The following is a 27,256-nucleotide window of genomic DNA, read 5'->3' on the forward strand; positions in this document are numbered from 1 at the left end:
CCTCTCCCAATGCCGCCTCGACCCCTCGGCGCTCCGGTAAGCGCCTGCTCCCCCGGGCTCCCCGCGGCCCCGTGCGCTGCCGCGCCGCCCGGCGGCGGGCGAAGCCCCTCCGCGGCGGCCCGCGGCTGCGGCTGCGCGGCTTGCCGCGCGCTAACGCGGGAGCGTGCCGGTGCGCGCGTGGGGAGGTCGGCGCGTTCACCTTCGCTCCTGCTGTTTGGTGCCGCCTGCCTGTTACTGTCTGCGATAGCAAACGGGCTTGGTAGTGCGGTGCGCTCGGGGAAGAGCGGGGTTGGTGGTTTGGGTTTTTTTTTTTTTTTTTTTTTTTTTTCCTCTCCTGGTTCATTTGTGGTTTGCTAAACCGTACAGCTCTGAGACATCTTACGGGGTTTTCCCCTCTTGGCACACATCAAGGGACTTTGCAAAACTTCAGTATTAAGCGCTGTTTGTTTGGCAAGGCAGTTGTATTTTTGTATACATGACCGAGCTCAGGTCTAGAAGTGTTTTGCGATCTTGTTAAATATTATAGTGAAATACATCAGTACAGAACAGTAGCTAAGGAGCAGTCCTTTGCCTGGAGCATGCTGTACCTATGCGGTTTGCACCTGACAGCCGGACTTCCTCTTCCTTCTCCGTTCCCTTTAGAAAGGGGCTCCTGAAGGTAATTTGGCAGATGCTGATAGGCTGTCACCATACAGAGGCGTGATCAGGAAAGCATAAAATAAGCACACAGGTGCCCAAAGGAAGGACTACTGTGATAGGTCGGGAATGCAATATGGGCAGTGTGATTTTGAGTTAGCACAGCCCAATATATAGTAGCAGGATATAATGATAATGAGTTATCATTATATAATTTTCTCTATTTTAAAAAATTCCAAATAATGTTTACTTATTTTTTCCCTTAAAATTCTACAGAGACCTCTGTAGTTAAAAATTTGACCTTAATGGTGCAAAGCTGCAAGCAGTTTTGTCTCATGGTACTCCTTTTCTCAAAGAGGCATCTCAATGTGGTGTTGAGCAGTAATGCCAAAACCCCTTTTTGGCTGTGAGCAGAATGGATTGCTTTGCTTTACAGTGTGCGGGAACATCTGCTGAGCATCTCTGATGCACAGCTAATAACCAGGTCTGCCAGTTGCTCCTTCCAGCCCTCAGTGTTGAGAGCATTTCAAGGGAAAAGACAGCTTAGCTAGCAAAATCCCTGGCTGCAGAATGATACTTTACAACCATTGGCATGTGGACATAAGAGCTTTAAGAGCTGTAGCTAAAGCTGCTTGCTGTTGTTTCTGATTTTGAACAAATGCACAGATAAACTTATTTTTGGCCCAGTTATTTGTCTCTTGTAGTATCATTATCCCATCCTCTTTCTAAAGCTGTCCAGTTATTATCCTAGTTGCCAGATTGATCAAAACAGATTGATTGGAAATGAGGGAGAATGTAAGTGTGTTGCTTTGTCTCATCTTCTGGATCCAGTGTCTGCTTACTGCTAAAAAGCAAAATTTGCTCTTTGTGTCTGTTCATATTTCATATTCCTGTATCATTTCTAGATTCCTGTCTTTTTCAAATGCTGTGAATACCAAGAAAAACTCAGTTGTCTTCTGCAAACTGTACATACTTTGGCATACAGGCTGAGATTCTTTTTTCATAGATCTACTTTTTCTTTCTAAAGCGGTAAAAAAAAAATCTGTGTTCAGACTATGAAGCTCATCTCTTTCCGAGTGTTTCTCCGTACGCCTTTTCTGTGTATGTATCAGTTGTACTTGCTTGTCCTGCTATAGGAAAATACTGGTCTTCAATCTTTCTCTATTTTGCTGTAGAGATGTCATAACCTTTGGTATAATGATTTTGAGTTTTGTTGAAATGTTGCATACTGCACATTTCTTTGAAGCTATTTGAATGTTGAATAAGATGTTACCGCCTCCTAAAATCTGTCTGAGATCTCCCCTTTTGGCTGTAGAAGTTGATAGGCTCAGCTGCTCATGAACTTGTGGACACTGTGACAGTAGGGTGAACTAGTTGTAACCACATTATATTTGACTTTGGAAGTCCGTTTTGGTAGCAGCACAGTTGTAAATGACTACAGAGGACACTGGAGTAGAAGAGAATGAGTCGCTGCAACTGTGAGGAAAAGTCTGGAGATAAAAACATTTGGGCCACTAAGGAGGAAAGGTTTGTGGTGAGAGGTCGTATCTTCTTCTTAGGTCAACCAACAGAGTGAAAAAAGCAGACAAGCTTTCAGGCATAAATCAGCACTCCTCACCCCCGCCGAGGTCGGAAGACTGATCTGTGACCCTCAGATCTTCTGTGTTTCTTTTGTTTTGTTTTGCCATTACTAGTTTCTTTCCTTACACTAGTCTAATACAAAATATCACCTCTCTTCAAATCTTGCCTTTGTTTATAGCTGTAGACCCATAGTGTATTGAGACAGTATTACCACCTCAAACAAGGTAATTAGTGCTGTTTCTAGTTCGCTTTTAAAGATACTTGGCCTACATCCCTTTTCTCTAAATGATAATTCATTGCAGTGATTCTCGATTTCACAAAATTCTTCTTGATACCTGCTTTCTGCACTGTGGATTACTGTCTTCCTTCTGTTATATATTACTATTATGGTGGCTTTTTAGCCTAACGCGGCAGGAAGGCACTTGGGCTCCTGGGCGCGTCAGTAACCTGAAGGATCTGCCGCCGAGCCGGCGCGCAGCGCGTCCCACAGCGCGAGCCCGGCTGAAGCCGGCGGCGCCCCACGCGCCTCAGCCGTTAGCCGCGGCACGCGGCGGCCCCGGCGCGCGGCCGCCTGCGCAGGCGCGCGCGCGCGGGTTTGGGTTGGGGGGGGTCGCGCATGCGCGGAGGCGGGCGGGACTCCCGTCGGCCCTGTGCCTGCCGGCGCCGGGGCGTCGGCGGCGGAGCGCGCCCTCGCCGCCCGCCGCTCTGGGGCCACGCGCGCGGCCATGCTGAGCGGGGCGGGCGCCGAGCAGCGCGTTGCGGCTCCCGCCTCCTCGCAGGCCCGACCCGCCCCGCCGTGCTGAGGGACGGCGAGAGAAGCGAGGGGTAGAGGTGAGGGAGGGCGCGCGGCGCGGCCTGCCCCCCCGCCCGCTCCCGCTCCGGGCCGCCGCCGCCCCGGCCTCCCCGCGGCGGCAGCGCGGCCTGCTGCCGGGGGCCGAGCGCGCTGTGCGGCCGGCGGCGGCCGCGCTGCGCCGCGCCGGCAGGCCCGGAGCGGCGGCTCTGCCTCCGGCAGCCGCCCCCGCGCAGCGCGGCGAGAGCGGCCCGGGGTGCTGGGGGCGGCCGGGCTGGCGCACCGCTGCCGGCGGGGTTTGGAGCGGCCCCTGCGATGCGTCGCTTCTCCTTGCTGCGATAACTTTCTTCCCTGCGTGACGATGACGGGTTCCTGCGCGTTGCTTCCCTAGCGATACCGTACAGACGGTATACTTGGAGTTTCTGAGGCATGTGTGCTGAGGTGGGCAGGACGGAGAACAAGGCAGAGATGTCTCCTAGTTTCTAATGGGAAGTGAGTCTGTATGCTTGGGATTAAAGCAACTCATGAATAAATGAGGTGTTTTTAGCTAAATTAGAAGAATCCACATGCCCATTGGTACAGAATGATTCAGAAAGTTCCCTAGTGAAGCACTCTCAAATTTTCTAAGTATTAGAGAAGCAAACTTTCTCTGAATTGCTTCTTTAAGCATGTTCCTATTTGTGTAACTGCAGAGAAAACATGCTTATGCAAAATGTTAATAAATGATTCAGTCCTGTCTTGGATAGCAGGCAACCACTTACAGTATCTTTTTCTGCTTTTCTGTAAACTTCTTTGAGTGGAGTTGGGAGAACTTACTGAAACAGTTACACAGGGTAATAAGGTTAGGACTATTTTTTTTAAGTGCTATATAACCAAACATCTGTTACAAAACTCAGTCTTCTCTGACTGCTTTAGCTGCATTTTCTTTGATCTTGTGCAGCCTACAGAACATTATTTTGTTTGTCTATACAGGCTGATTTGACTGTTACTGCCAAATAGTAGGAGAACAAATGAAGTATTTTAAAGAAAATTCTGCCTTGCTATTATTTTTCACTTTTTAAACAAGTGCAAGGTCTGTATATTTGCACTGAGGTTTGGAGTAATTCTGTGCAGTGAGGAAGCTGTGGACTTAGATTGTGATTTTTCATGTGTGAACTTCCATTTCTAGTAAAGCCTATTTCTTTGTTATTTTACAATAGCAAAGTCTGTTTAGCATCAGGGAGGGGCAGAAAAGGGAATACTTCTTGAGTAATTTCTCTGGGTCATGCCAGAGGAATAACATGCTTCTAGAATGGGGGAGAGTAATTAATAGACTTCTCTACAAGATGCTGATGAGGAGCTTCTCACATGTCAAGAGTGTAGATTAGCTTGCCTGTCTTGGTATCATTAAATAGGGGCTAATAGTAAGACCTATTCTCAGAATACAGTAAGTGTATGATGATCAAATGGTTTTCTCTAGCTTCAGAATTCTCAGCAAAGTGCAGCATTTCTTCAGAAGGAAAACAGCAGTGCCAACTTGTTAAAACGCAACATACTGGCATGGCAAGGTTGTGAGCACATTCGCATGATTTGGAAACAGTTTAAGACTATTTCCTGGACAGACTGCTTCTCTGGGCATCGTGCTGTTTAATGTATTAGTGACCTCTTTGAGTGGAACAGAGATCACTTTTGTGGACAACAAAAGGATTCTGAAGGTTGGAACTAGGATTTGATGCTTAATTTGCTTTGGGGGGCATTTATATATGTGTGTGTGTGTGTGTATAAAAACTAAACTAAACCTAATTTTAGTATTATCATAAAGGTCTGAAAAAGTAAATATTCAAAATGCACATTTTTCCTTTAGCGTAGAATATATATTTGCCTTTAGCATGTAGCCCACCCTGGCTGAATAAAGAATTGTGGAGCAGTTTTGAAAACCTCCTGAGTTTGTAGTGTATTAGATGTTTGCTACTAAGTCAATGACTTCCAGGCATTGTTGAGTCTGTTTAGCAAGCTTACTTCAGAACAGTTTGTTTGTTTGTTTTTTAATTTAAAATTCAGTATATCCAATAGCAATAGCAATTTAATTGAGAAAGAAATGCATCAGAGTAATTCCAGAGTAGATGTGCTGTATATGGCTGGAATTTAAGCAGCAGTGTACAGTCCAATTTTAATGGATTTTTTTGAAGCAAAAATGACCATATAGCATGTGTTCCAGAAAAACCCTTTCTTAGGCTTTCATTTCCTTATGATTGTGCTCTAGGCTGTGCAGTTTGAGGTTTGTGATTATGGTTAGTTGGTTTTAGGTGTGAGCAGTATTATTTGTACCTCTTAATCACAACCACTTATTCTTGCATCGGAAGGAATATATGACCGAAGAAGTGGAGGAGTGTGCTGAAGATGAGGCGACTGAATCGGAAGAAGACCCTGAATTTGATGAAAGAATTGGACGCCTTCCCAAAGGTTCCTGAAAGCTATGTAGAGACTTCAGCGAGCGGAGGCACAGGTAGGCCTTACTGAGTTGCTGGCATGATTCATGTTGGCTGTTGACTCAGTCTAGCATGCTATTCTAGCAATAGAAATTTCAATAGGAAGAAGACAGGCATCTGTGTTGGTTTGAAAATATGGTTGATATCTTGATTACTTTTATGGTCTGACGGAGCTGATCTCTTGCAGATGACGACATATTATCTTCTGTTAGGCAGAGTACAATCATCTTAAGTGAGATTTTGTCTACAACAAGTAAGACTCAAACCAATGTAAATGTGCACTGTAAACATATCTAAACATTTACAAGTGAAGCACATTGTGCTAAAGCCATAGTAAAACTCTGTGTTTGTGGAGTTCTACTAAGCCTCATTCTTTTCACTGTACAAAGCTTGTGAGTGAGACACTAACAGCATGGCCTGAAAGGCAGATAGCATTCAGCACTATACTTTGTATAAGAGGGGAAAAAAACTTTCTCCTGAGGTATGTGAGAGCTGGCCAAGTTCAGCACCAGGAGGAAAAGCAGCTCTACAACTTTTTATCTTCAGGATACAGTAGACTTTAAGCGAATAAGGGAAGCTCTTTGAAGAACTAGACAGTTGTTTATTCCAGGGTGTGTGCTTAAGCTGTCCTTAGTAGTCACTTGAGATTCTGTCAAAACTCTGTAGCTGTAAAAGGTGCCTTTTCAATTATATCTGGCCAGAAAATTGTGCCTCTAGTTTGGCTGGATAAGAGGTGACTTGATCCAGAAATAGTGACTTTACCTGTTGGAGTATGGGAATTGTTTGCAGTTAGGTATATAACTGCTAGCTGTTAGTTTGAACTGCAGAACAAAAATCTTATGTACGATTAGGTTTGAAATTCAGTGGAATAAATAGTGCAAGAAGCAATTGCAATCAACAAATAAGCCGCTGAAGTCATTACACTGTTTGTAGTGTAGAAGTAAATGTTACAAGTATCTGTTGTTTTGCTTTGTTTCCTGAATTGCACCATTAATGTTTAAAGGCTTATTGTACATAAAATAACCTTTAAGAACTGATCAAATAACCTTTTACTAATGTAAAAAGAAAGTTCTTGAGAAAGCTAGTGAGTTGCTTCTTACATTGTAATTCACAGAAAGAAAGAAATGCTTAAGAATTCTGTTTTTTAGTATGGCACTATCCTTTGTGAGAACTTCACTTTGGTGAATGGTGCCTTAAGGCTGTCTCAGGATCACAAGGTACTTGAGAGTTCTTTGTCCAGCTATCCCAATAGCATTATGAATGACAGTATAGGATCTGTTGTTCAAATTCTGTAATGACATAGAATATAATATTCCTGCTTCACTCAGAAATAAAGCGTCAGCCTTATTTTTTGGCATGGTAGGGATGGAAACATACATTCTATTTTCAGACTGTGTCTTAGAACTCCATTGCAAAAGAAAAATCAGACTCTCAAACACACTGATTTTTGTACTTTTAGACTTTTGACTTGTGCTGTCAAGCTGGCAAAGCCTTCACAAAAGGATGACTTCTGAAATTCTAATTCTCTGTTTTCTTACTCAGATTCACTGATACATTTGCTTAGAATTACCCCCAAAGCAGCAACTACTCACTAAGTCATTTCCTGGTGGCTTTTGGTAGTGTGGCTTCAGCTGTTACATTGCTTAGCTGGGATGAGTCTGGCCACCAGGGCTCCAAAAGTAAATTGATAGAGAAGTTTATACATGTGTATATATAAAACTTATATGGCATTCAAGTGAATTCTCTGACTTGAAATGTTACTGGCTTGACCACAATCAGTGACTGCTTTTCTGATCTTACAGGGCTGTAGAATTGTAGCACTATTCCCCTTCTGTCACCCATGGGTTGAAGACCATTTTGTAAAGAATTGGAGCCTATCAACAACAAGCTTGTTTTTCTCAAGCTGACTTTCACAGTCCATAGAAATAATCCATAGAATGCAGGCAGAAAGCAATTGTTATCAATAAACTGTGAAAATCAATACAGCGCTGCGTAACTGAAGTTTTTTCAACTTAAAGCCAAGATTTAATAAAAGGTGCATAGTACATGCCTCTATACAACTGTTTACTATGTTTCTGGCTCTAAGTACAGTGGGATGATCTTCCCTACACATAAAGAACTTTGTAAGCATGATAGACAGGCTGCTTTGGAGATATGTAAGACACATTTAGCACTAGAACATACCATTTAATTTTCTTGAAGATAATTTCAAATTAGTTCTTTTATTTCCTCAGCTGTTGGTAGAATGGATAGCTACACATCACTTATCTCCATAGGGAATTGTTCTAAATATTGGGGTTGGCAGTTCTGACTGTGTTGCTATGCACAAGTAACATCATAAGGGCACCTTTATAACTGAACAGTGAATATAATGCGTGTTATTTCTGTTTGCTATTTTCTTGTCTCTGAAACTAGATACAAAATTTGTAGTTAAAAACTCAGATTGTTGAGAATTGGAGGCTTGAAGGGACTTTAAGATGCACCTACTCCTTCCTTCATGTTTGAAGTTAGAATTAAGTTTGCCTAGACCATCTCTGACAGTGATTTGTCTGCATCTTGTTTTACTCGGGAGGATCTAACCTGTTCTTAAAGCCTCCATGATGGGAATTTTATAACCTCCCTGTTATTCTAGTATTGGGCTGTACTTAATGTAAAAAGACTTTTCTTGATGTAAAGGTATTTCTTGAAGTAGTCTTAAGCTGATTTAACTAGGGTGAAGGCGTTTTATCTAAGCTATTTCTAATTAAATAGAACCTCTTAACTACATACTGAAAACATGGCATTTACTATGTGAGAGGTCTTGGTTTATTCTTGAGAGCCAGTCTTTCACCACTTTAATGAAATGTCATATCTTTGCTGCTGGCTATATAGTATGCAAGATCTTTAGGAGAAGGCTAAACACCTGGGTAGCATATTTTCAGGGAATCTTTATGAATAAAATAGGTGGGAAGGTTGTGTTACTCTATTTCAGTATTTGAAAGAGAAGCAGTACTGATGAAGTACATATCGTCTTGCCAGTGCCCTCCTACGAAGAGAAAAAAATCATTGTGCCTGGCAAGGAAAGGTCTATTAAGTTGACTGAGAGCACAGCTGGTGTTATGTCAGTGGCACTTGAGAAATTAGGACTTAATCTTTCAGCCCTTCTGTGTAAAAGCAAATACTGTAGATATGAGAACTCCTTTTTTATGAGCAGCTTATGGATTTATAAACGAATTAAAGATACCATTATTTTACCAATAATACTCAGATGCTGGAATGTTAGAATTTTCTCATACTTCTGAATAGTATTTTCTGCTATCTAACTCTCTCTTTCTCTCCCCCCCCCCCCCCCCGCCAATTTTGACCCTCAGTTTCTCTAATAGCATTTACGGCTATAGCTTTCCTGACTATAATGGAGTTTATGGTGTATCGGGACACATGGATGAAATATGAATATGAAGTAGACAAGGATTTTACTAGGTAATTTTTACTTACTGTAATTCTTTGAAAGTTTGTTGTTTGCCTTTCAGGAAAAAACATTTTTTAAATGTTCGTACGTGTTGCAAGCAATTAGTGGTCGAATTTGAAAAAGAAATAGTAAAGGAACTTAACTTCTCTTTTGTTGGTTGATTTGGGTTTCTTCTGGAATCTCTGAAAAAGAAACAGATGCTTCTGCCGTGTGGAAATCAAAACAGGATGGGCATGTTGACAAAGGAGACCTGTGAAGAATTATTTACTGACATCCAGAAGCCATTTTAATATGTAATTCCACATCAGATATGTTTGTATGAGTCTTTTCCTAGTTCATACAGATAATATATTGCTATTATATGTTATACTGCCAGAGGTGAATCTTAAGCACTCAGAATTTTGAGTGGATTATCTAGAGGTTGCTACTGTTCTCTTCTGGCCACCAAAACTGATACATTTGCCCTTGGTTTCATGTGCTTGTCTGGATAGTGTTTGCCTTTCTTCCTGAGGTGAAGCCTTAATGGAAGCATTAAGGTGAAGCATTTCCTTAATGGGAATATTGTATACTGAGTGCTTCTAAAATATCACACTTCTTGCATTGAAATAACTTTAAAAGCTCTGGTTAGCTAGTTGCTATGGTAACAAGCTAAATATGTGTATATTAATTGGCTGTCTTGTATACCAGAAATACTAAAAGTTCCTGTTATTAGGAAAAAAAAATACAGAATGAGAGAAATGTAAGGGAGAAGCATCACTAAAACAAGTTTTGTGAAAAGATTTTTTGAAGAAGTGGTGCTAGCAAAAACAGCAGTCTTTATTAGATGGCAGTGTTTTCTGGAATATGAATTCAGCTGCTTCTTTGCCTGACCCTGAATGTCGCTGCTCTTTTTGAGGATTCTGATTAGGGAATAGAATGGGCCGTCTTAAGAATGTACCAAGAGGAAGGTGCTCAGATACTTATAGTTTCAGATTTGTAACTTCTGTGTTGTCCTGATCCACTGAATTCTGTGGTATTCAGTGCACTGTTACAGTTGCAAGAAAAAATTACATGTAAATGTTATTGAAAAACCATTTCCTCTTGATAAGAGACTGCCAAACTCTTGGACTAGTATTATTTCAACAAGTTATGAATTTTACTTTAAAATTCAACAGAGTAATCTAGAAATCCAATGCTTTTAACTCATGTTTCATACATAGTCACTGTTTTAACAATTAAAACTATTTCAGTTCACCAAATTTTAAATGACTCATGTTTTACCTGCTGGTATAAATCTTGTCCTTCAAATATATTTCTGTAAATAAGCTGAGAATTCTAGTAACCTTGATATGTTTATGTGGTGGTACTTATTACCTTTTTGCCTCTTTTCTTTTCCAGTAAATTAAGAATCAATATTGATATTACAGTTGCCATGAGGTGTCAATGTAAGTATTCTATCAGTGAAAGTTTAAAAAAAGCTTTTATTTGCAATACGATTAGATATTTAAGTATTTTAACAGTGAAATTTCTTCTGATCTCGATAACATAATGTATCTTTATATGTCTTATTGAATGAAAGAAATTTGTATGAGATTTGAAAAAAGTATTTATGCTGTCTTATACACATCTCACAGAACTTCAGCTTGCCTGTCAACAAGAAAATGATTTGTTGTTCCAGTCTCTCTGTAGCTGGAATAATCTAAAAGCTTGTTGTGAGACACAGCTAATCTTCAGGCCAGATTCTCACAATCGTGAATTTGGCAAATACTAATCTGGTGTGCTGCTTAATGGTATTTGAACTATCAAGTAATTTTATTCTCTGGATGAACATATGTATGCCTTCCCACTGAAAGGGAACACTTACGATTGACAGAATTTAGTAATGAATCATTATTCATATGCAATAGTTCTGGTTCTCTTGAGAGACAGAGAGAGAATACTGCTTTTATCAGACATGAAAGCAAAATTTAAAGTATCTTTTTTCTGACTACATTAAACCTCGTATTAATTGTACAGCGCTTATATTTGTCTCATGAGTATTAATTCACAAGTCATCTCTTTTTTTAAAATGTATTTGTTTAAATTCTCTTCCAGTTAGCATCAGAAAGTTTGAAAATCCTTTTTTTTTTTTTAAAATTATGAGAAATAAAGCTTTACCCTCTTCTTTGACTTGTCTTGGTTTAGATTCAGTTCTTGTGAAATAGGTAAAAAGTTATTTAACTGCACATAACAGATCATAGAAATCGTGTATGTTTATGGATCATATAACATCTCTGAAAGTGTTACATCAGTGAGGAAATATTGTAACTAGTAGAAATTTTTGTCGTGTAACTGTGCATCAATCCATGGTATTTTGAAGTTTGCTATATTGAAAAGTAATATTCTGGGATTTTGGAGATGGATTTTTTTTTTCACCTGATTTTTTAAAATACTAATCAACTTGCCAGATTTGTTTCTCTGTTGACTAGGACTTTGTTAACAGAGAAAATAGATTTCCACTGTAATTTATTTGAAGCTTTACTTCTGAGTTTAAAGAGTGCTTTGAAATTTGATTTCAATATTCTTTTTGTTTATAGGCATCTATATGCCTCTGAATATTTGTTTCTCTGTTTGAAATAGATGTTGGGGCTGATGTTCTGGATTTAGCAGAAACAATGGTTGCCTCTGCAGATGGGCTAATCTATGAACCGGTAAGTTTATTCTGCCTCTTTATTTAAAAAGATATTGCTTTTTATTTGATGTGATACACTGCTGGGTTGGTTTGCTTGTTTGTATTTTTTTTCCGCATTTGGGCTACACAGAACCTCCCTAAGTTTTAATTTCTATATTACAAACTAAAGGCTATGGACATATATAAGACTATGCTCTTAAAGTAAAACCATATGCTTTGAAATAATTATACTGAATGAAAGTGCTTTATCATTTGCAGAAAACATAACAGAGGATGTAAGTTCAACAGTAATAACTGAACCTTATTGAGAAATAATTCTTACTCCCCTATTCCTATTCATGTCATGTCTATGTGTTAGCAAGAGTTGGTGGCTGAAGGGAAAGGATTGTTTGGAATGGGGAAGGAACTTGTTTGGTTTTATTTCCTTGGAACATCTCCTCTTTTCTTCTGAACCTTCATTTCTACTATGCTGTTGCTGCTGAATATTACCACTTGCATCTTGAATTAGATGATTCTTAATCTTAGAAGTTAGTCTCTTTTTGGCTGTAGCTCTGGGTAAGTTTGAGCATTTATTGTAATTGAATTAACTGTTTTGGAGAACCTCAGTGTTAATTGATATATAGCCTTGAATTCAGCACGCAGTGTTGCTGGTAATAATCTTGTACGGACTCAAGTATAAGTTTTCTGGTAGCTTGTGGTACAGAAGTGCTTAACGAGGGATGACCCTAGAAATCAACAAACTGCACCTGGATACTTGTCTCTCAAAGACTGCTCCGCTGCTCTTTTCATCGTGGCTGCTTGCGTCAAAACCGTGTATATATATTACATCATTGAGAATTAAATTACTCACTGCTTCTTCTAGTCCATATTAGTCAAAGGTTAGAAAGGGAGAGAGTGCTAATGCAAGTTACAAGAGCTCTAGGAAAAGAGACTGAAGTTATAAATGTAAACAAATGAAAAAAATTGGGAGATAATCAGAATTTACAATACATTTAACACTATATATATTATTTGAAGTGCAAAGTCCTTTCTTGAACCTGAGTGTGTGATATTATTTATAATCCCTTCGTGATTCTCTTCTGCGTTTCATAGATGGATGATTCCTGACAGTGTGTTTTATTAGATATGTTACTTTTGTTTCAGGTAGTGTTTGATCTCAGCCCCCAACAAAAAGAGTGGCAAAGGTAACAGATAATTCTAAAGCACTGATATGCCTGTAGTTTGGACAGTGGTTTGTTTACATTTATTTGTACTGGAAATGACTTTGAGGTACTCCAGAGTTACATGACAGACCTATGTCTGGGGTTTGACATGTCCTGCTTTTAATTTAAGAGTGCAAACCATTGAAAAGAAATTAATTCACTTTACTTTTCTCATCATTTTAGATCTCTGTTATGAATAAATTGTCTCAATGTAATTTTTTTTAAAATAAAATACTGTGTTCTTAGGCTTTTGTAATTAACCAGTAGTAACACATTTGGGGCTTGGTTCAAACTTTGTGTACAGTAACATTTTTCCCCCTATATAAATCTGTTCATTTGCTGTCATGAGATGAATATAAACTTTGTTTACCAGAGTTACACACTTCAACGGATAAACGTGTTACTATTTGAACTATATTGTTCCAAAAAATTCTTTAAAGATCTACCAAGAATACTGAGAAATGCTTCATTGTACTGTTTTAGACAATACTGGACGTATAAATGCCCACGTGCTTTTATGTAAGGCCTCTAAACTGCTCTAATAAAAGAGTTTGATAAGAGTTCCTGCATTGGGTTTGGACTTATTTGTGGAATGAGGTCATGCAGTTGGAAGCCAAGATGTATATACATGGAATCATAAATATTAGCTTCTGGTTCCAAGTAAATGTTAGGTAACACAAGTTTTATTTGTGGGTGTGAATGTGTGACAGAGTAGCTTGACATCTAATCGCAAAGCTGAACCATAGTACCAAACCATGGTGCAAAAACAAGTAAGTTTCAATCTCTTCCATATAACTCAGTTGACATAGTCACTCATTAAATTGAGTTAACTCATTAAAAACTCAGTTATGTGTTTGATCCGTATATTGATAGCCCTGTAGCAAAACCTGAAGCTCATTTGGGAGTCTGTGTAGTGTTAATATTTTTGTAATACACTGTCCTGAACCTCAGAGCTTGAGTTATATTTGCATTGATTTATTTTAGAATTGTATAAAATATTACCGAAGTTCAATGCAATGCTTCTAATACTGACATGCAGTTTTGCTGACTTCACTGTTTAAAAACTGTAACTGTGGCTGATAATTAATTGTCAAATTAATTTTTTTTTAGTTTCACTGTTGCATACTTTCACGCTTTTCTGTATAATCTTCAGGATGTTGCAGTTAATTCAGAATAGGCTGCAGGAAGAACACTCTCTTCAAGATGTGATATTCAAAAGTGCTTTTAAAAGTGCTTCAACAGCACTGCCACCACGGTAAGGACAGGTTGGTGTATTCCTCCCTGCCCCATTTAATTAGACTTAACATTTTATTATGATTATGTTCTTTTTTTCCCCCCCCCAAAGAAAATATTTTTAAGGAAGAAAGACCTAACTGCCTTTTCATTGCTTCTGATATCCAGAACCCAAAATTCTTATATTAAAGCTTTACTTGTTTTTCATGGATGTTGGAAAAGCCATGACGTTTCTGAATTAGGTTTTATCAATTGATAAATTCGAGGTACTTATGTATTTCTGGACAAAAAGGTTACTTTTAGGTTAACAAATGTTATTTTTTTCTGTATTTGTGTAATACCTAGGCATAATTTATTTTATATCGTTTTTTAAGCAGAACCTACACATTTTAAAAGATTATTTTTCATGCTTGTTTTGAAGAGCTCTTGTTTTATGGTGGGGGGGGGAAGCTCTTGTTCTGGGGTTTCCAACCTGATGAGTGTTTACAGTTTTATTTATTTTATAAAATACATATGCCTGTTTTATCTGATACTTCCTTTCTTATGTGAATTAGTAATGCCAAAGCAATGCTAAATAGTCTTCTTTAAATAAAAGAATGTTATCATCCAGCAGTTAAAAAAGAAACATTTTTTAGCAGTGACTTAGTTTTTCAGTTTTTAAAGAATCAGTCTTTGAATAAAAATATTTTATCAATAAATGCCCTGTTTTGAGATAGCGATGTTAAAATTGTGCTGAGAAACCTTGCTATTTTCGCTTTGTTTCAACTGTGCACACACAAAATACTGAGAGACTAATGCACAGAAAGCTTGTTCTACCTGAACCTAGATGTTATGTGATTTCTTTCAGAGAAAATGCTTTCCACATAGAAGCTGAAATTCCTTTCTGCTTTAAAAAGCAAAAGAAAATGTAAATAGAAAAATGCTACCAAAAATGCTAATGTACTTTCCATGTTGTAGTATTCTTGTTTGAGGACTAAATATAATCTTTCTTTCAAAGGCGAGGCTGAAGAGGGCTCAAAAATAGTTTGATTTTTGAATCCCTCCCCGCCATTTAATTGATGTATTCAGACTGATTAAATCCTCATTCACTGCCTTTGTGACACTTGCGAATGCAGAATTTGAGTTGCTATTTATACTTGAGGCATGTTTAGCAGTTTTTTTTCCTTTCCTTCTGAAGAGCAGGTATGGAAGTCTGATGTGGGTTGTGGACACCCCAAGAAGTGTGTGAAGAGGCAGACTTATTAAAAATTAAATATTGAAAACTATTTTTGCTAGTGTTCAAGGAGGGTATGATGAGGAGGGGTGGATGATAATGCTATATCTTTATGTCAGGAAAAAGAAATGTAGTTCTACTTCTGTTAGTAAATATTTTCTAAGTACACTTTTTTGGTTTCCGTACAGGGAAGATAATTCATTACAGTCTCCAGATGCATGCAGAATTCATGGTCATCTCTATGTCAATAAAGTGGCAGGAAACTTTCACATAACTGTGGGCAAGTATGTTCTGTTCAATTTCTGGAAATAAAAAAAGTTGACCATTACATATACATGCATGTACTATGTGTATTCATTACACTTTTATATTAATGGTTTTTTGTTGTTTTTTATTAATCTTCTCACACACGTGGTTAATAGTATTTTTCATGCAGTTTTTCTTCTTTGTGAGTTATTAAAACAAGTTCTTTCTTTTTGTATGCAGTGTAGTTGTAGTGAATTCCAATGTCTTATGAGATGAAAACCCTTGAAAATTGGTCCTTTGTAAATGTATGGCATGGAGTAGACTGCTTGTACTTGCCTCCGTTCTTTGGGCCTGTCCAAGCTATCTTCCTTTCTGTTAGGACACAGTTAACTAACACAGCTAAGGTGTAGATATGCCTCTTTTCACTGCTGAGATATCATAGTTCCAGAATCATAATTGGGGACCTAAATGCCTGTTCGTCTTAATTTGAGAGGCTTTCTGATATGCATCTACAATGATATTGGTTATACACAGCATACAAATTTTTATTAACTTTTTTTCCCTCTATGCTCTCCAGATCTGCTGTCCTCATTTGCCTTTCTGTCTCCTCTTTCAGCATCAGTATATTTCTTTTATATTGTTCCTCATCATCCTGTCTGATCTCTCCCTTAGAGATGTTTGCATGTAATCTATGCTTTCCAGTTTCCACATGCAATTCCACCTGCTGTCTGTGGGCATTTCTCCAAATGTCCCTTTTATCTGGGGTTATATCTCCTCTCTTATTTGCCCCTAGATGTCCAACTTATTAAGTAGTTTTCAAACTTGGTTACTTTAACCTTACAACTGTATCACCATCACTTTTATCTGGTCTCTAAGATCTGTAGTACTGAATTAATCCCTTGGCTTCCCTTTGCTTCCTTTTGCTCATCATCATATCTGTACTTTTACTAAACATGTTGCCCTTTCTCTTCTGGCATTTTTTTTGGAATGGTGGTATTGCTGACCTTATTAGGATGACTGCTTGGTAACTTACTGTAGTACCCTATTGACTGATGGTGTTTTTACTCCACTGTCTGTCTGTCCAAAACTTGCATGCATTTGTTAGCGACTTAAGAGTTGAATTTAACTTGAGGGAAAGTTTCTTGCATTATTGAGTGGTGGGAATGAAGGGTGACTGACACTTTCCAGGCAGAGTTGCTCTTTTTTATTTTCCTCTTGCTAGTAACAGCCTCTGCATTGTACTTTCTGCACAGAACTGTAAGCAAGTGTCCAGACCTGAAGTTAATTTGCTTAGTCATACAGCAAGTATAAAGTACAGATCACTGTATTTGCTCTATGACTAAGAAAGCTAAGTTTACATTAATCACTTGAGCAGCTTTGCAGTTTTTCTTGTCATAGAGCTTAATAGCTCTCCTCCTGGTTTCACATGTTTTTTGGCATTTCTAAAAGTACAAGTTACTGGTTTTGTGTAAGAGGATTTTCATGAGTCTGATGTCTCTGTACCATGTCACTCAGCCTGTCTATACTCAGCAGTAATGAAAATGTCATATACGTAAAGAAGTATTTGATGAAATAAATGGGGAAACTTTTCCACCTGGTCGTCTTTATGAAAACTGTGTCTTCGTATGTGGGCTCATTAAGTAAGTGTTTCATAGAATATTTTGCTTTCTTTAGGGCAATACCGCACCCTCGAGGCCATGCACACCTAGCAGCCCTTGTGAGCCATGAGTGTAAGTTCTTCTAGCATCTTTATGTGAACCAGTATTGTTTCTTTCAGCCTGCTGTCTTCTGATTTGTATGTTAAGTGTAGGTTGGATTTCTGCTATAGAGATATTCTAGCTGGAGAATTTCATTGCAGAAGACAGTGGAGAGTAATTTTCAAGGTGCTAGAATTTAGCAGTGACTTAACCTTTTTCATACATTTAACACTATCAAATGTTTTGGTTGCTTCTATGGTAATGATATCATAAGAATTTCAGATATATTTTATTATAACGCAGATACCTTGTGACATTCCTGACATTGGTGTTCAATTGGTTAAACTTCCAAGTATCTGCAGATAAATTTACATTAACATAAGTGTATAATATTGTTGAATTTATATTTCCTGATTTTGCAAAGATATATTTAATAACTTTGTAATTCCCTCATGCTTCCTCTGTATATTTAATTTATAAAATTTTAGTCTTTCTTATACCCTTAAGTTACAAGAACCTGAGTTGTAGAGTAACTTCAGTGTTTGACTAGCTAGAATTATTTTTTTTTTGTCATGAAACTTGAACTCTTTAGTTCCTATTTTGGTTCAAATACATGTATATTTTGTTTTAGAATATCTTTTGTATGGAAATTGAACTCTTCTGTTAAATATTCTTGATATGAGTTTTGCTTGAAACATGCACGTGGATTTATGGATATATTCAAAGTACAAATCTAATGAAATGCACATCAGTGGTGTTTGAAGTACTCTAACTGATATTTCCTAATATGAGAAATGAGTGTTTTTTTTTCTCTGAGAAAGATGCAGAATTTCATATTTTGTTTAAAAACTTTGTTTCATTCCTCTATATTGTCTTTCAGCCTATAACTTCTCACACAGAATAGATCATTTGTCATTTGGAGAGCTTATTCCAGGAATTATTAATCCTTTGGATGGAACAGAAAAAATTGCATCAGATCGTAAGTATTGTGTATTTTTGTATTCTATAGTGTTCCATTTATTACCTTGAAAATACTGTTATGTTTCACAAATGCTGTGATTTACAAATAGCAAGCTTTGATAAATTTGGTAGCAGTCAGTGCATTGTTCAGTTACCTACATGGCATCTTAGATGGGCAGTTTATTTTTAATACTGATACTGCTGTCCTTCACTGTTTTGCTGAAGTTCATTTGCGGTTTCTTAGAGACTTGTTGAAGTAACAGTATGTTTGGGAAAAAAATGAAGAATTTTGCAGCTCTGTGCTAAAATGGAGATTCATAGATCCCATAATTGTCATAAAAGGAACAAAAAGTCTAGTGAATTGGTTACAAATATAGCATCGGGAGTCAGATTCTACACCTGAATCTAGTTTGCCACTTCCCTGTTGCATGTTGCGAGAGGGCTACAGGAAGGGTTTGTGTATTGCCTTGTTTCCTGATGTATAAATAAAAGACTATAGTAACCTACTTCACATAGAAAAAGACACCTATGCCTTACCCTATAGCTTTTTCCATTCCTCCTGCAAGTGATTCACAACCTTCAAAAACTACTGCTATTTCAAAGACAGTTGGTCTGTTGGCTGTTCCAGCCAGAATGCAATTGTAATGCTCACAGATTCAACTCTGACTTTGTGTATTTGGAATAAATTGCTTCAGTTTATGTGTCTTTGTTCTGTTAAAGTGTTGAATGAAGAGAAAGTAATCATAAATGCATAAATGTGCTGATTGCTTTAGAAGAATTCTCTAGAAGTCTGTCTAATCAAGAGAGAAACCGTAACCAGTTTAGAAGGACTTCCAGCATTGTCTACACAATTCAGTGGCTAAAATCTAATCAAAACACTGTCAAGATAGACCTGCCTTTGGCAGTATGTATTATTTCAAATATGAGAGTCTTAAACTTGTTCATTCCAGTCCCCTGGAAGAATCTCTCTGCAAATTTCATTTTAAGCATTGAGCAGTCTGACTTCAGTGAACTTTTTTTGTTACACAAGTAAAGTATAAATGTCTGTCCGAGTAAGTATGTGATGTAGGTTTTGCCTTTGGAAACTAACCTTGTTCCTGCAGATGATGCTGAAGTAGTTGTGGTGATGCTGGGACTCCTTGAAGAATGTCTCTAGTGTAAACGACTTAGTTGATTAACTTTATTTTAAACAGTACTTGTTTGACTTCTTTGCAAATACGAGTCAAATGGTCTTTTACTCTGTACTTAATTCAACAGTCAGATTTGTTTTATTTTAGACAACCAGATGTTCCAATATTTTATCACAGTTGTGCCAACCAAACTCCAAACATACAAAATTTCAGCAGAAACACATCAGTTTTCAGTGACAGAAAGGGTGAGTAGAAATAAGAAAAAATCTAGTAGTGTTCTTAACAAAATTTCAGATTTGAAAATTGAGACTAAATTCTACCTTGCTTCTGAAAACTCAGGCATGAACAGAGACTCCTTAGATTATTGAAGTGCGCAGGATTCATTTGTAAAGACTGTAATACTGATAGTAAAATACCCTATGCTTGTTGAAACATGCTAACTTCTTGTATTAGTGTCTTGCATCCATATATCTAGACTCTGATATTAGAATTAATGATAGGTATCTAGTCATTATTGCTTCACTAAATGTTAATAGTGGAGGAAGAAGATCGATCAATTATAGATCTGTGCTCTTGTGTGTAGCATTACAAATGTTTAATCTACTTCTAGCTTCTTTACCCATTCGGGAAGCAAAACAAAAAAACCCAGTTCACTTGAATGAGACGAACTTGGTTGTGGAGTGTTTGAATGATAGAAGCAAAGGTGGTAGGTATGAAAAAAATAAGCACACAGAAAGCATCTCTCTCTCTCTTTTTTTTTTGTCTCCTTCTCACCTGTCTTGTTTTGCTTTTGCTGTACTTTAATTAGCCTCTAGGCAGGTGAGCTTCCACTTCTATACTTAGAGAGATTTTTAATTCTGAATCGATAAAGGAAGCATGTAATTATTGCAATGTAGTACATGGCCAAATCGTAAGGTCCCAGTTTTGACTGATGCAAATAAGAAAAAGGCCTTGTAATATGTACCACTTAGGTGCCTCATCGTTTCTAGACACTGATCTCTGTTTTGATCTTTTATTCATAAGCTAGAGAAAAAACTTTGCAAAAAACTTAATTAAAAAGAACAGCTAAAGTGAGAGGTAAGGAGGAAGCCTTGCTTGAAAGGATATTAATATATTAGGATGGCAGTTTACTGTAATACAGTTTATAGTGTTCTCAGAGGGATAAAAATCTGTATTTCCTCACAATTCCATGCTGCACTTATAGACTGCTAGAGGAAGTAAGAGAAGATGTCTTGGTGTTCAAGCAGGGACATGCAGACAAGTAATTGCTCTTGGAATTCATATAAGTTGGAGTAAGGAGAGGAGTGAACAAGGGTTTCATAAGGCAAGATATATACCGTTCTCCTACTGGTCTAGCAGTGTGCTTCATTTGTTTGCTTCGAACAATCTCTCCCAGCTAAAGTACTCCTTAAATTTCTGTATGTCTTCAACTCCCCATCTCATTCCATATTGCATCTTTTCTTTCCTTCTGCTGTAAAGATGGTTTCTGTAGGTTAACTGTGCAGTTACAGTGGGGAATGATTAGCTCTTTCGTTTTTTGTTAAGGATTCATTTTGTTTGAAAGATCAACACGATCACAAGCTGCCCAGGGAAAAAGCTTGTGAGTAATGGAAGTAGAATGGTAGGTTCACTTGTTCAGCAGGTAACTGGTAAAGGCTATTAAGAGCAGATAGTCATCGACTGTCTTTATTGTATCAGAATAGGCACATGTTCAGAGCTTGAAAAAAGGTAGTCAGCTAGCCATGGCTAAAACTTGATTGCAGGAAGGCTTAATTGCCAGTGGGCAGCATACTGGGAAGCAGAGCTTGGAAGATGTGATCAGAATAATCTCGACTACTGTTCATATTTGGGATACTGTGTTTAGCTATGTTAAAAGGATTTAATTTTGGCAAGGCTTCCCTGACAGCTAACCCTGTATCAAATACCTCAGATACTTTCAGCAATTAAGTCTGCAGCACTAGAATCTAGAAGTAGACCAAAAAGGTCTGAGGAGAAGGGATTATACAAAGTTTGTGTGGCTAGTATCATAAATGATATAATATTTTGACATCAAATTACTTCGATTAGATAGCAAAGGCAACAATATGGTTTATGTCTATGTTAGCTGACTGTGGAAGAGTTGCCCAATCTGTATTTCCTGAAGTGGTAGTCTTTTTCTTTCTTTCTTTTTTTTTTTTTTAACCTGTATTCTGTATATTTCCTGTGTACAGAGTGTGTTTAAAAACTAGATGAAATGGAACTGTGATATGTTGCCTTTCTGTTCAGTTTTGCTCACCTGTCTTTTCTATTCTTATTAGACATGTCTTCAATGAATTAGGTTCTTTTCTGTCTGCCCTTGCCTCAGCAAGGCTTACCTGACAGTGCATTTATCAACAGCTCTCCCTAACAATCAAATGATAGCAAACTTGAAAGAAACTAGGGATTGGATTTTTGTCTTGAAAAAAAAAATTTAAGTACAGGCTTATAGCAGCCACATTCTTTACTTTGGGGTCCTCTAGCCTTTCCCACCCCCCAAATTAGAAGAAACTGTAAAAGTGAGGATGGAAGGATTTCAGAGAACAGATTAGAACTAGAGTCTGATCTGTTTAGCTGTGGGAGTTGATTGCTGTTTTTATGTATTCTTTGCTCTGTAACTGTTACCTGTCAGGTCATTTCAGACAAAAATTTGGAAAGAGGTACTTGATAACTGGGCTTCAGTCTTCATACCACAGAAATTTTAAGACTTAGAAACCTGGATAAACTTTTATGGGCTTCTTTCTGTCCACCCTGTCCTTTCTGTCCACCCCGTGCTGTCCTTTTGATTTTGGCACATGTGTTAGTATGTAGTGAGCAAAAAGTTGCATTAGGCTAATTTCACTTGAGCTTCTGACTGTGTAGTCTAGTTCAGGATCTTCCCTAATGGTTTTAAGAGCCAGCAACTGAATCCTCTGTGGTAGACCATTCTAAAGATAAGCTTCAAGGAAGGAGAAAGAGGATGAGGCTTAAGGAGTCTCAGATGCTATAGGTAGATATCTATGCTTCTTCTCAAAAACTGCCATTAACTGAGGCCATTCAACAACTTCAGTGTGATTAGTAGCAGTGCATTAAGTATGAAGACTTGGTGCACTTTTCTTGAATTTATGGGCTAGACCAAGACCATAGCCCTTACCTTTTTCCCTAGTCTTCCCTCTGGACTCCTTCTCCAACAACTACAGAACTCTAAGCAGGGAAATCTTTGGTTTCTTAGGTGCAAGAACATCAACTTTTCCTCACTGGAGCTGGTGTACAAGGTGGGGAGATGGTACTTACTTGTGCCTTGCTCAGCTTTGTGGATACCAAAAATAACCTTGTTATAAACATGCTTGTTTAAAGGACCATATAGGTTAATCTTGAGGGGATAGTACCAGAGCATGTTAGAGAACAAAGATATATAGAGCAGAATCCAGTGGCTGGGGAAATGAGTTATTTCATGATTACTTTTTTTGTGGAGTGGGTGGGTGTGTTGGGGTGGGGGTGAGGTTGGAAGGTATTAGCCAAAGTTATCTTGATGTTCCTCTGTTGTCAAACAGCTGTTTTGTCAGTGTTAGACATCAACACATTCAGTGTTAGACATCAACACATCTGTTAAAATTGAGGGGTTTTTTTGTGATTTCTGTATGAGTAATGTGTGTTTCTCTCCCTTCTCTCCTGCCTTCCTCCCAGGAAAGAGTAATTAACCATGCAGCTGGCAGCCATGGAGTGTCAGGAATATTCATGAAATATGACATCAGTTCACTTATGGTGACAGTGACAGAAGAACACATGCCTTTTTGGCAGTTTTTAGTGAGGCTTTGTGGCATTATTGGGGGGATTTTTTCAACTACAGGTAACTGTCAGTGCTTTATGTCATATTTTCTGTTAGAATTCTTTTGATCACTATGATTATATTATGTGTAAATTGACTTAATACTACTTAATAAATGACTTCTAGCAAATTATAGGATAAAGAAAGTTCTGTTTGCTGTACGAAACAATGAAAAATCTTCATTTTTGGTGTCCCAGTGTGCTGTTTCTGGAGAGTACTTGCTGTGTCCTTTTTGATAACTATAGTATAATTTGTTTACTTCTGGAAGAACAAGGAGTTATACTGCCTTTTGATACTCTGTACATTTCCTATAGTTAGGATAGTTATAGTTGTGCTAAACCAGTTTCAAAATTTAAGATAAAATTTCAGTCTGAAGTCACTGGGAAGATTTTCCTTTTTTTAACTCGTGTAACCTGTAGAATTTGGTCCTCAAAGGACAAAAACTAAGTTGAAAAGGCATGATTCACTTACTAGTTAAGGCACAATAGGGAATCCTGCTTACAATTTATTTATTACCTTGATTTTCACTTGAAAAGAGTTCAAATTATATATTTTTGACCCACAGAATGTATTTTCACCTGTAAAAGCCATGGAGAGGGTCTGATATTTGTTTGGATAGCTTTTTTTTTTTTCCCCCACACTTCTGTTGGTGCACTTCAAAATATGTTAGAAGATATTCTTTCCCTGATGCTTTTTTTTTCTAATCTTAATTTCTCTGTGTTTACGTAGTGGTTTACTGCACTGCATCATGTTTAAGTATTGGATAGTTTTGCTGTCATCTTTCTGTAGTCTTGTGACAATTTAAATTTTTGTTTGATAATGCAGGAATTTTACATGGCTTTGGAAGATTTGTAGCAGAAGTTATTTTTTGCCGTTTCAGACTGGGCTCTTACAGATCTACATCAGTAAGAAAAACTACATTTTATAAGTATTAAATAAGTGGTACACTACCTGGGGATGGATGATAAGATTCTGCAGTTGCAGTCCAGTTTGATACTTACAATAACTCCCCCCTTCACATGAGCAGAGATTGAGCAACTTTTAAAAACAGTCAGGAAACCTAACACATAAGGAAGAAAGGTGTTCTCCCTAAGAAGCTGAATTAATGAAACCAAGTCTCTTTCATCTTTCTTTGCTACATTCCCTCCATTATCTTTGCAATATTCCTTTTGTTTTCATGTTGCTACAAAAATTCCTTGTTTTTTCAGGCCTTGTCCCACTCCCTCACATGCTCTTCTGTTTGGCCTGCTGACTGCAGAAGAGGCACTATGCATGGCAGCATTTCAGTGTTGGATTTGCTTCAGGCTACTTTGCACCAAACAGAAGCCAAGTAGTCTTTACCTTTCCCTCTATTGGGCATTATAGGATTGCTCCTCTAGCAATCACTTGATTTTATTTTTATTTTTTTCTATTAAATGTCTTTAAGACTTCTGCCGTCTCTTCAAATTTGGTTGAAGTTTGCCAGCTGGCAAGGTTAAGTGAGTAGAAGGAGAGGAGGGAAGGCAAGCATATATATAATTTTTGTTTGTGAGACCAGGCCAAAAACTTGCAGGAAAAATTGAAGAATAAGGAAATGTGTTGGGGAGAGAGACAGGGTAGAGTTCGCTTCCTGAACAAGTCATTAATAACCCTTTATTTTTTGTCTGACTAGGTCCCGCTGCCTGATGGCCACACAAGCAACCACTTACCTCTAATAACAGACAATAGTACACATTAGCGCCTCCTGAGGAAAATTTTTTCTTTACGCCTGATACAGAAGAGTTTTTTTTTCTAATAATAAGGAAAACATTGTGCAATATGTTGAGACAGTGCTAATGGGCAGCAAAAAAATCAAGCCTCTAAAAGAAAAACCAACAAAACAATTTGTGTGACCTTTTGTCTTTTTAAGTGCACATGGAGTTCATAGGAGTTTGTCAGACTGAGGTGGACCATCTTCTGGAGATTAAAGGAGCATTCCTGCCAATACAGTATTCGTGTTGAAGCTGAGTATCTTTGTGATGACTGCCATCAACCACTGAAGCATCTGCTTAGTGAGCTTGTTTCAGAGCCTAGGAAGGCTAGCAGACTACAGTGAGAACAAGAGCGTGTATGTAAGCGGGACGCATGGAAGGGCCAGACAGCAGGCAAAGAGTGACAGTAACTAATAAAGCTGGTGTTTTCTTAGATGTACAGACTCGGGCCAGGGATTGGGTTGTCTTGTTCTTTGTACTGGTGGGAGGTAGGCACTAAGATACTCTGAGACGTGGGGAGAGATTCTAGAAAATCTTGAAAAAGAGAGGAGGGAGAACTCAGGGAGTAAGATGGAGCCCAAGCCATAATATTGGTTGCAGCCGCTGCCTCTCAAGTTCCACCATTGCCTAGTGCAGGAACCAGTGCAGAGCGTGGGAGTTCCTCTGTGTTTTTGCACAGTTACATGGCAAACAGAATATTACTCTGGTGTTCATTATGGAAGTGCCCGAAGCTTCTTTGAGAATGAACCACATTGTGCCAGACACTATGCTTTTGAGCTGAAATAAGAAGTCTTTTCAAGACGGCATTTGACCATGCTTTTGACATAGGGCAAGACTCCCTAGCAAAAGATCAGGGCGTTTCTTTCCATGCCTCTTTCTTTAGTACGGAGGGTGCTTTGAGACAACTTTTGTTGCACCCCTGCTGCTGCTATGTAAGCGATCGTATGCAAATCCTGGAGATGGGAAGGGAAAAGATCAAGAAACTACCTTGCTTTGGTTCAGCTAAATACTGTAGAAACAAAGAATTCAAGCCAATGGGGAAGTCTGCTAGCCCAGGCAGGGAATGCTGGAGTTGACCTCCAGGCAGTAGTGACTGCAGGGAATCTGATTCATTCTGCTGCAGATAGATGGTGAGGGATCTGTAAAGTCAATCATTATTGTTCATGAAGTTTTTTGTAAAAAAAATAAATGAAAAGAGCAATATCAGTTTTATATTGTAAATATGCTGCTGAGAATTAATGCTATTAATACAGAAGGTGCTTTGAGAAACTGAGGAACATCCCTTTATTGTTGTTACTCCACCAGAGTCCAAAAAAAAAAGGTATGATTCCTTCTCAACAAAACTGATTATATATATATAAGGAGATTATACTGACTCTGGCCTTACTCACCATGGAATGAATATTACAATTGAGAACAAGGACACTAACTATGGAAAAATAAAAGTTTCTGTGGCATTGTCAGATTTTGCTGACTTTTTTTAACGTACATTTTAAGGCACTTGGGTCTTAGTGGTGAGAACGCTGTAAGTAATTTAGCTGATTTGCTGTGAAAAGCAAAGGGCTTCCTGAACTGAGAAATTACATGAAATACTATTAAATAAAGTGTGGGAAATGTTTGACTATTGGGAAAGACTGAAGTTCAAGGAAGCCAGGTCCTAAGGGCTGACAGTCAGATTTGGTGTTTTTCTGTTCTAGGAGTCTGAATTTTTCTCCTAGTTTTTGTCTTTTTATAACACTAATTAAACTCCAGCAACTTGGAAAACAGACTTTTTGTCTTCAGTGAGCGAGAAAATCAGAAGCTGTAAATCCTTGGTTCCCTCTTCTTTGCCGTTTCCAGCTGAATTTTCTTTCCTACTTATGCCTATACTGGATTTGCTTTAGGCTTTGCCCTAATGCTTGTTTCTTACCTACCTGGAACAGACTGTACTGGTGGGAGATTCTGAGCTCAGCTGACTTTTGATCTCAGTTGACTTTCTGTACCAGAACTTAAATGTTGTTTTCTAATCTCACATAAGAGTCAAGTGGATTGCTGTGTCTTAAATCCGTGTGTAGCGTATTCATATTGTTCTGTCTAGAGCAACGCTTGTGCGACTGCTGGTTGCTGACAGAAGAAACGGTGGGTGAGTCGCCGATGTGAGATGCCACATTGCGAAGTGAATACAGGATCAGTTGAACCTCTGCTTGTACTGGCTGCTTTTCCTGAATTTAGTCGTTGTAGGTGGTACCACTTCAGACTTGTACCAGCTGTTGTATTTAGCTTGACAAACACGTGCAAGGGAGTTCCAGAGAAAATATTTATTGCAGTATTTTTTTTATGTTACTTCTTGCCCACAATGTAAAGAAAGAGCATAGTATGGAAAAATGAAAGGAATAGGCCTCCCATGGGATAGTGCCATATGTGTATTTTTCTCAAAGGGGAATTGCATGGATAGGTGATGAAAATTACC

General features: G+C 38.2%; 1 protein-coding gene across 4 annotated transcripts; it reads left to right on the top strand.

Moving 5' to 3' along the window:
• Positions 1 to 26,575, top strand: ERGIC2 (ERGIC and golgi 2). 4 transcript variants are annotated; one of them, XM_062582397.1, is made up of 15 exons: positions 2,922 to 3,048; positions 4,467 to 4,701; positions 5,350 to 5,492; positions 8,826 to 8,934; positions 10,301 to 10,347; positions 11,522 to 11,592; positions 12,717 to 12,757; positions 13,929 to 14,030; positions 15,410 to 15,505; positions 17,142 to 17,197; positions 18,045 to 18,143; positions 19,402 to 19,499; positions 22,936 to 23,098; positions 23,903 to 23,982; positions 24,729 to 26,575. In XM_062582397.1, the coding sequence occupies exons 3-15, from the start codon at positions 5,387 to 5,389 to the stop codon at positions 24,792 to 24,794; spliced, it is 1,134 nt and encodes a 377-aa protein (XP_062438381.1). In that variant the 5' UTR covers positions 2,922 to 3,048; positions 4,467 to 4,701; positions 5,350 to 5,386; the 3' UTR covers positions 24,795 to 26,575. The 4 variants fall into 4 exon arrangements, with proteins under 4 accessions (XP_062438391.1, XP_062438381.1, XP_062438372.1 ...); XM_062582407.1 differs by lacking the exons at positions 2,922 to 3,048; positions 4,467 to 4,701 and adding an exon at positions 1 to 36; XM_062582388.1 differs by lacking the exon at positions 4,467 to 4,701.
• Positions 26,576 to 27,256: the final 681 nt, after the last annotated feature.

Source organism: Rhea pennata, chromosome 1, assembly GCF_028389875.1.
Source record: "Rhea pennata isolate bPtePen1 chromosome 1, bPtePen1.pri, whole genome shotgun sequence".
Taxonomy (NCBI): Eukaryota; Metazoa; Chordata; class Aves; order Rheiformes; family Rheidae; genus Rhea; species Rhea pennata.

Excerpts from the sequence above, each read along its gene's own strand:
- ERGIC2 (XM_062582407.1), top strand. The coding sequence starts at position 5,387 with ATGAGGCGACTGAATCGGAAGAAGACCCTGAATTTGATGAAAGAATTG. Across the intron at positions 5,493-8,825 it reads TTCAGCGAGCGGAGGCACAG|TTTCTCTAATAGCATTTACG; the intron begins GTAGGCCTTACT and ends TTTGACCCTCAG. Across the intron at positions 15,506-17,141 it reads TTTCACATAACTGTGGGCAA|GGCAATACCGCACCCTCGAG; the intron begins GTATGTTCTGTT and ends TGCTTTCTTTAG.